Source organism: Pterocles gutturalis, unplaced genomic scaffold (assembly GCF_000699245.1).
Source record: "Pterocles gutturalis isolate BGI_N339 unplaced genomic scaffold, ASM69924v1 scaffold16576, whole genome shotgun sequence".
Taxonomy (NCBI): Eukaryota; Metazoa; Chordata; class Aves; order Pterocliformes; family Pteroclidae; genus Pterocles; species Pterocles gutturalis.
The window spans coordinates 1-8,193 of NW_010098179.1; the positions used below are offsets into that span (position 1 = coordinate 1).

Genomic DNA, 8,193 nt, shown 5'->3' on the forward strand with positions numbered 1-8,193 from the left:
ACAAGGTGGTATGAGGCTAAGGATGAGACACTGTCTGCAGTAACAGCATGCCTTGGATGGTGGAGCACAATGTTCTCCAAACATTAGCTCCCAGTGCTTTCTTTATTACTCTGTCCAGGTGAGGGACTGCACTGGTGCTCTTTGTCAGGGACTCGCTTGCCGCTGCTGCACACACCTCTTCCAAGATGAGCTCAGGTGAAATTTGGTGTTCCTTGACGTCAGGGAGTAGATGCTGATGTGGCACCAAGGACACGTGCCATCATTCAAGTTTGCACCAGCCTGTTTGGGAAGTCTCTTCGGTGGTGGTGGTGCTGCACTGGGATTCATGAACAATGACGGGTAGTTGAAACTCTCAGAGGAGAGCAGATTGTAGACTCTGGCTGGAGACCTGGGGAGGAAAGGCAAGAGATAGGAAACCATGGGTTGCAAACATGGGAGCCCCTTGGTGCCTCCCTTCTGCAATGGGTAGAGAGCCAGCCCTGCTTCAGAGAGCACCTAATGCCAATGAGACTAACTCCTGTGTACCACAATGGAAGTCTCCAGCAATATTAAGGATGAGATGTATCCTCCCACAAAGACTACAACCCATTGGACCTCCATTACCATCATCTTCCTCTTACACAGTGCTTGTCACACATGCTGTCAGTCGGGACCTAGCGCTAAGCTTTGGCCATGTTCATCACCTACTGGGTGAAGCCCAGGCAGGGAGGAAGGTGGGAGCTCAGTGGGTGGGTGGTTTCACCTCCTTGCTGCTGCCCTGTGATGAGCTGCAAGGTCTGGACTCATAGTTGTGGTGCTGGAGCTCAGAATTTCACCTCAGCTATATTAAAGCACATCCTTATAGACAGAACTTCATCTCAGATGTGACTTGCTTCACCTGTGTCCTCGCCACACTCTGGCAGGAGTGAGCTCAGCTCACCAGCTGTCACCAGCTCAGCCTTCGCTCCATCCCACACCAGGCTGCTTAGGCCTTGCTTGACTTGTCTGCACCCCACAGACACCAACTTTGGCAGCATGTGCTGCCGAGCAGCGTCACGCTGTTGTGGTTTGTGTGGTGGGCTTGTCTGGTAGCAGGGGAGGGGCTACAGCAACAGCTGCTGTAAGTAACTGCTAAGGGTTCCCCCAGCTGCAAGTCTGCTCTGGTAGCAAGGGAGGGGCTACAGTAACGGCTCCTATAACTGCCAAGAGCTCCCCCCCTCCCTGCCTCCAAGTGTGCCTGGCTCTGCTCCCCCCTGCCCTTCTTCCCCTGCCCCCCAGCTCCCTCCATCCCAGCCACAACCGCTGCCCTTCCAGACTCTCTCTTGGGACTCAGTGGGGCTTCAGCATTTGTCCCCAGTGGCAGCCTCCCAGAGCAGGGCTGCAGCCCCTCATGCCCCACACCTGCAGCACCAGGAGCTGTGCATGTCCCAGCCATCAGCTCTCACCCACCCCACACTGGCACTGGGCTGTTTTGGCACACCAAGCCAGCCCCCCTTGCCCGGCCCAGCTTCCTGGATGCGTACACTACCATGGTCATGCCCTGTGCAGAGGAGCTGGGGGCTGCTCTACATGATGGAGCAGGTGAAGCCACAGCACTCCTTGAGCAGGGTGAGGCCAGTTTTGGTCATGTATGGTGCAGAGGTTTGCTGCCCCCTGGAAGTCATTTTCTTCTCTTTGACAGGACCTACAGAAAAAGGAATCCGTGTCTGCCTGGTGACAAGAGCACAGGCCCATCGCTTCTTCTTAGAGCTCCTTTCAGGGGTAAGATTCTGGTCCTCTTCAGACTCACAGCTGGGCTTGAGCTCCTGTATCCAGCTGGCACATCAGAATGCATGCTACAGGCACAGGGACCGTGGGCTGGAAATGCCTCCCACTGCACTGGGGAGATGCTCCACCAGCAATGATGGAGGTACAGGGAAGAGGATAGCCAATGGAGGCCACAAAAAAAGGAAGATGGGATGGATACCACAGCCTGTGACCTTAGCTAATGGTTTGATGAAACGTAAGAAGCCAGTTGGAAAGGGTCAGATGAAGTACATCAGCCATAATAGGACACCAACCCAACCCCATTCTCATAGGACATGCTGCCTGGGAAATGTCAGGAAGGAAATGAAAGTATAACATTCAGGATGTTTCCACAATGGGATCTCAAGCACCAGCACCCCCCAGTTGCCATTTCCCCACACTCTGCTCCAGCAACAGATGGCCTCCAAGTAAGCTAGTCCCATGCAGAGCAACAAAATACTGGGGACAGAGTGCTTAAGAAAGGGGAGAAACTGCCAGGGAGGTTCAGTGCAGGGAATAAAACTCATCAACCACCTACTTGCTTTCTGGAGGTAGCTTTTGGATAGCTTACTTTGCAGGAACTCTGCCATTTCCTTGTCTTCTTCCCTTTCCCTGTGACAAAGAGATTGGTTAGAACTTAGGAAAAGAACAGCAAGGCATTGAGGACCACCTGGCAAGGCACGATACAGATCAGAGGACGGACTGCACTGTCCTCAGTGCCAGGAATAAATCGCACCCAGCTACCTGAGCCTCTCAAACTCCACGTCATCCACCAGGAAATCCCGCGTTTCCACCAGCTTGTGTATCTGCTGTACCAGCTCCTCTTCCCTCTGCTTCTCCTCGTTGGACTTCTCGTTCTCTGCAGCACAGGGAACACATTTAACACACCAACAGGGGCCATCCTGCCCATGCCAAGCCCAAGCTTGTCTGATTCTGCTTGGCCCAGGGAGCAGATGTGAGAGTGGGGTAAAAGCCAACTGAAAGTAAACACCTGGATCCAGAAACAGGCTGCTAAATAAGCAACAACCTTATCCCAAGCCACTCGGGCTCTGTCTGGGACGAGACAGGTCTGGTGTCATCAAACTTTGCATTTTTAGCTTCTCCCCAAAATTTTCATGGGGCTGAGCATTGCAAAATGCAACTGTGAGCTTTGCAGAGCAGAGGAAGCAGCCCTCAACGAGGTGGCCCCTCTGGTGGGAGATGACCATGGCTCACTCAGGGTCTTCAGTCTTCACCCTGCGCTGCTGAAGAGGCTGGGTACTGGATACTCTCAACAAGCCCAGAAATGTCAGACTTGGATGTCACCTTTCAGCTAGGACGTGCTTAACCCACATTTCCCACACCAGCACACACAACCAGTCTCAGCTTGGCCCTGAGCTGGGTAGGGGTCCAGAGACCTCTGAGCCAAGTCCTCCATGTGGCTGAGAAACCAGCCAGGGATTCAGGTACATAGGGAATTATCAACAATGCCCAAACACCTTGGGAACACCTCACACCACCATTTATCCCATACATACAGAGACACAAAAACCATTATGATCCACTGGTTTTTGTAGCCTTATTCCCTTGCTGAACACAGTCCCTGTGATCTCATCCTCTCCATCTGACCTTCCAAGCCACTGTGAGCCTCATTCCCACCCCAGGCACCAGGATGACAAGTGTTTGCCAGGCTATTTTGAATGTGTTAGCCTTGGTTGTCACCTGAACCCCCAGACTGACCTAGCTTGAGCACGGTGGGACCCACTTAGAATCACAGACTCATAGAATAGTTTGAGTTGGAAGGGGCCATGGAGGTCGTCTAGTCCAACCCCCCTGCAGTGAGCAGGGACATCTTCCACTAGATCAGGTTGCCCACAGCTCCATCCAACCTGACCTTGAATGTTTTCAGGGACGGGACATCTACCACTCTCCCTGGGCAACCTGTGCCAGTGTTTCACCACCCTCAGCGTAAAGTATTTTTTCCTTATATCTAGTCTAAACCTCTCCTCTTTTAGTACTTGTGCCACGTATCTTTGAGCAGTGAGCTAGTGAAGACCTGAAAACTCTCACATCACTATAAAGCCAAGTCCTGTATAAATTGGTACATAATGGTAAGTGGGGTATGTGAAGATGATAGAGCTAGGGCTAAGGAGAGTTAAATGTACCCTAGGTGGAAACTATGACTGTCTGAGCTGCAGCTATTTAATACCATTTCTCAATTCAGCAGCCAGCTCCAAAATCAATCCAGCAGGGGATGGATCAATCTCCAGTCTTCCTTCAGCTAAATAAAAATGCAGCAAAATTCACAGTATGGAGCAAACCCTGTAGTCTAGCTCTCAGCAGTTACCTTAACTACGTATTGATTTGTAGTTTAAAGTCTGCTATGTATTGATCGGAGGTGCTGCTGCAGGGGTCTGAGTAGGAGGAACTTCCCATAATCATCATTGTTAGAAACATTCCCAACAAACAAAGGTTTCTCCTACAATTGCGGCCTCGTGCAGGTAGCAAGCTCAAGCTTCCTGGCAGAAAAAGCTGATCTGGGCTGGGGTCTAGGCCACAGCTGCAGGTCGTCTACCATGAAGAGTTAATGTAAAGTCACCTGGGCATGGGCACTGTCTCCGTGCTGCAGCTCCCATCTGCCTGGTGGGAAGAGGAGCACTTTACAGTGTCATTTGGATGCCACACAAATCAGCACAATCAGGCTGTACACAAACATACTGGCTCTTTGGCGTTAATTACCAATCTGCATTCCTGAGTTAGAGCATCTCAGAGCTGACATACCTGCTGTATACATGCTGCACCCTTTTTTTCCAACTTGCTGATGTCAGAGTCCATCATGACCACAATATCTCTGTGAATTATTAAAAGCACCTTGGTCTGGTGAGATTTCAAGCCCCAGGTCTGGCTGAGCTCTGAGTAAGCACTGACATGTTTGAATCATTACCCGAACCGAAGTTCAACACCCATTTTTATGCATGATCTGCTGCTACAGTCTCACAAGACTCACAATTTACAGGATTTTTCCAGCACAGTCTGATATGAGCCAACTCATAAAGAAGACAAAAAGAGCATCCCTGATGCAAGCAGCATTTCGGCTCTCTGCTGAATCTGGGACCAAAGCAGATGAAGGAAAGCCAGCCACATTTCTCAAGCTTCAGAAAAGGCCACGTTTATCTGTGGTCCTGAGCCATCATTTAGGTCAAGTCTTGTTTTATGAATTAGAAGCTGTTTGAATTAAAAGCCCACAAGAGATTTGGGTTTATGTTTTGCAAGCAGCGCCTGTTTTTATGGCAGAATCTTTGCCTCCCCTGTCTGAGCCTCCCTCTGGATGCAGCCAGGTTGTATTAACCCATCCAGACCTGCATATTAAGCAGCAGTTGGGCTCTAACCGTGTGCTGACGATTCACAAGCACACACAGCACAGCAAAACTACGGCACACATTTCTGACATGGCCACAGCAAGAATTTGTTGCTTTTCACATAGTTGAGGCCTGCGAAGGCACCTCTGGGGCCCCCAACATAAGCACTACACGGAGCTGCTGGAGTGGGGCCAGAGGAGCCACGGAGATGGTCCGAGGCTGGAGCAGCTCCCGTGCGAGGACAGGCTGAGAGAGTTGGGGGTGTGCAGCCTGGAGAAGAGAAGGCTCCGGGGAGACCTTCCAGCACCTCCCAGTGCTGAAAGGGGGCTGGAGAGATGGGGGGGCTCTGGATCAGGGGGTGCAGGGACAGGACGAGGGGGAACGGTTTGAAGCTGAGAGGGGAGATGGAGATGAGATGTGAGGAAGAAATGTTTTCCTGTGCGGGGGTGAGGCAGTGGCCCAGGGTGCCCAGAGAAGCTGTGGATGCCCCATCCCTGGAGGGGTTCAAGGCCAGGCTGGATGAGGCTTTGGGCAACCTGGGCTAGTGGGAGGTGTCCCTGCCCATGGCAGGGGGTGGCACTGGATGGGCTTTAAGGTCCCTTCCAGCCCAAACCGTTCTGTGACTCTGTGATCTCCCCTCCTGCTAGCTCCAAAGGAGTCCCTTCATGGTGTGGACTGACAATGTTCCCTGCTTCTTTCTCAACTGGTTTGGGGATTGTCCTCGGTGTACGTGGCAGGTCCTACTATGTCAGCATCCATTGCCACCTCACTCAGCTCCTGTCCTCCTATAGCAGACCCATGCTCTTCCTCAAGGACTCATGTTTTTTCTCCTTTTCTGTTTCCTCTGCCCTTCAGCCCAGGCCTGGACAAGGACTCCCCATCAGTATTGCAAGCAGCAAAGCTCTCCTCAGGTCAGACCCAAGGAGCCACGTTTCTTGATGCTCACGCAATGCTGGCAGCAGCAGTGTCTCTGGGAGCATCCCGGGGTGGAAGCTGTTCAAGAGCTTCTTGCACTTCATGGAAACTTTCTGCTGATTGCAGCAGTGGGGTGCAGCTCACTGAAGTTTTACAAAGCCTTACCTGGAAGGGCGATGAGCTTTTGAAGCTCCTTTTTCAGCCGGCTGATTTCTTTACAAAGCTGAATGTCATCCATCCTGCAGAGACATAAATGAAATCACTGAGGAAAAGAAGAAAGGTTCAAAAGCTCCAGAGCAACACCCATCTGTGCAGGGAGCACAGATTTACCTGCCTTCCCACAGGAACCAGCAGCCAACTTCATCTCAGAGTTTTTGTTGGAGCTACATGGGTTGTGTCACTGGTCGCTGGCCAAGAAAAAGTTTCATTGCTCTAATGACAATGAAGCCTTATAAAAACCTGGCACATCCCCCATGCAACAGCAGCTATGTTTCTCCTTTTTCCAAAAAAATAACCCCCCAAAACACCAAAATGCAAAACCAAGTGGAAGCTGCTGCCACATCAAAAGATGACATTTTTATACCACCTTTCCGCAGAATTAAAAAAGGTAGAAAAATGAAACACAACGGGGAGGGGGGGGGGGAGTGGAATGTGCAGACTTTGCAGGTGTCCGCTGTGAAATAAGGTCATTTCAACTGCAGAAAAGGAGCCTGCTGAAGCCGCAGGCAATGAAATCATCTCTGTCTGAAACCACACGACAGCAGCAAGATACTGATCAGGAGGGGCTCATGTCAAACGTCAGCAGCTGCTGGTGGAGCAGAGGATGTGCAGCCGTGTCCATGCTGGAGGCAGTGTGATGATGTCTCGGAAGCACCACAGACACTCACCCCCCTCCATGGGTGTCCCAGCTCAAGTGCTGCTCGCCGCTCACTTGTGCTGGCAGAGAAGCTTTAACCCGATTTATTTATTGATTTATTTTTAAAAATCGCATGCCTATGCGAAACCCTCACATGTGATCCATGTCTACAGATACTACACGACCAATTTATTTGTTGATGCCACCTTGAACAGACGTGCCTTTGGTTCCCTTTGAAGCGTGCATTACTAACAGCCCTGTCTGCATCTTCAGTAGCCCTGCTGGGCCTTCCACTGAGTCATGCCATCCACCCCTTCTGCGATGAGTCACATTCGCTGGAGCTACTTGAAGATGCAGCTTCGCCAGCTGAGCTGAGGACACCAGAAAAATTAATAAAGGAAGGGAAAACAAACAGACTGACGAAGAGGGACCCTGTGAGATCATCTCGGGCAGCAGAGAAGACTTCCTCTTGGCCCTGCCAGATTTTTGCTCCATCTGACAGTGTCTTCATTTGTTTGCGTACTGCATTGAGCAGGTCCACCGATGCCAATGTCTGGGAGCTGCACGTGGAGAACAGGGAGGTCTGTTTGTCCTTTTATTGCCTGCTCATCGTCCTACGGTGGTTAAGCCCTGGGGTGGGCACCAGCAGGGTGGTCCACATGGGACATACGGGCAACAGGCTGATCACTAGCAATACACTTATTAAAATAAAAATAAACAGTCAAATGATAACCGAAATACCATTGACATTAAATCGGAATTTAATTCTGTAAAAACTGATCATGAGAAAAATAAATAGGCAATAATAAAAATTCTCATTTCAATAAAACTTGGGAGAGATTGCAAAGACAAGCACCCATAAGGCTGCTGCTGGAGCTGAGATGACTTCTACCGCTGATGATAACATTTGCTGCAGCATCAGCCAGAGCCGTGCTACCCCTGTCTGGCCCCGGGGAGCAGGTCTGAGCACTGAGCCGGGGAGGTGCAGAGCGGGATCTCCCACAGGAATTTCAGACCTTCCTTTTTGCCCAGTAAAAGGAGAAATATTGGGATCTTCATTGTTCTCCACAGCACAGATGGCTCAGAAATGTTGGGGTATTTCAGTTTGACATTTCCAACAAGCAGAAAACACCGATGGCTATCGCCTGACCAGACAGGTCACTCCTCCGTTTGGCAGCACATCAGTGGAGATGTCTGTCACCCTGAGCCCCACAGTCCAATCAATTCTGAATATTAATTTTTTTCCCCCATTGGAGAAAAAAAAAAAACATTTTCAGCCTCAGGTCCCAAACCTTTTTAACCCTGTCCTGACGAAATCCG

General features: G+C 50.6%; 1 protein-coding gene across 1 annotated transcript in view; it reads right to left on the reverse strand.

Annotated features, from left to right (window-relative positions):
• Window positions 1–1,544: 1,544 nt before the first annotated feature.
• Window positions 1,545–8,193, reverse strand: part of LOC104472404 (uncharacterized protein C16orf45 homolog) — a 17,290-nt gene continuing 10,641 nt past the window's right edge. The window contains exons 3-6 of the mRNA XM_010088078.1: window positions 6,183–6,256; window positions 2,509–2,623; window positions 2,303–2,376; window positions 1,545–1,663 (exon numbers count right to left, since the gene is read on the reverse strand). Of these exons, the coding sequence (XP_010086380.1) occupies window positions 1,545–1,663; window positions 2,303–2,376; window positions 2,509–2,623; window positions 6,183–6,256 (382 nt within the window). The remainder of the gene's footprint in view (window positions 1,664–2,302; window positions 2,377–2,508; window positions 2,624–6,182; window positions 6,257–8,193) is intronic.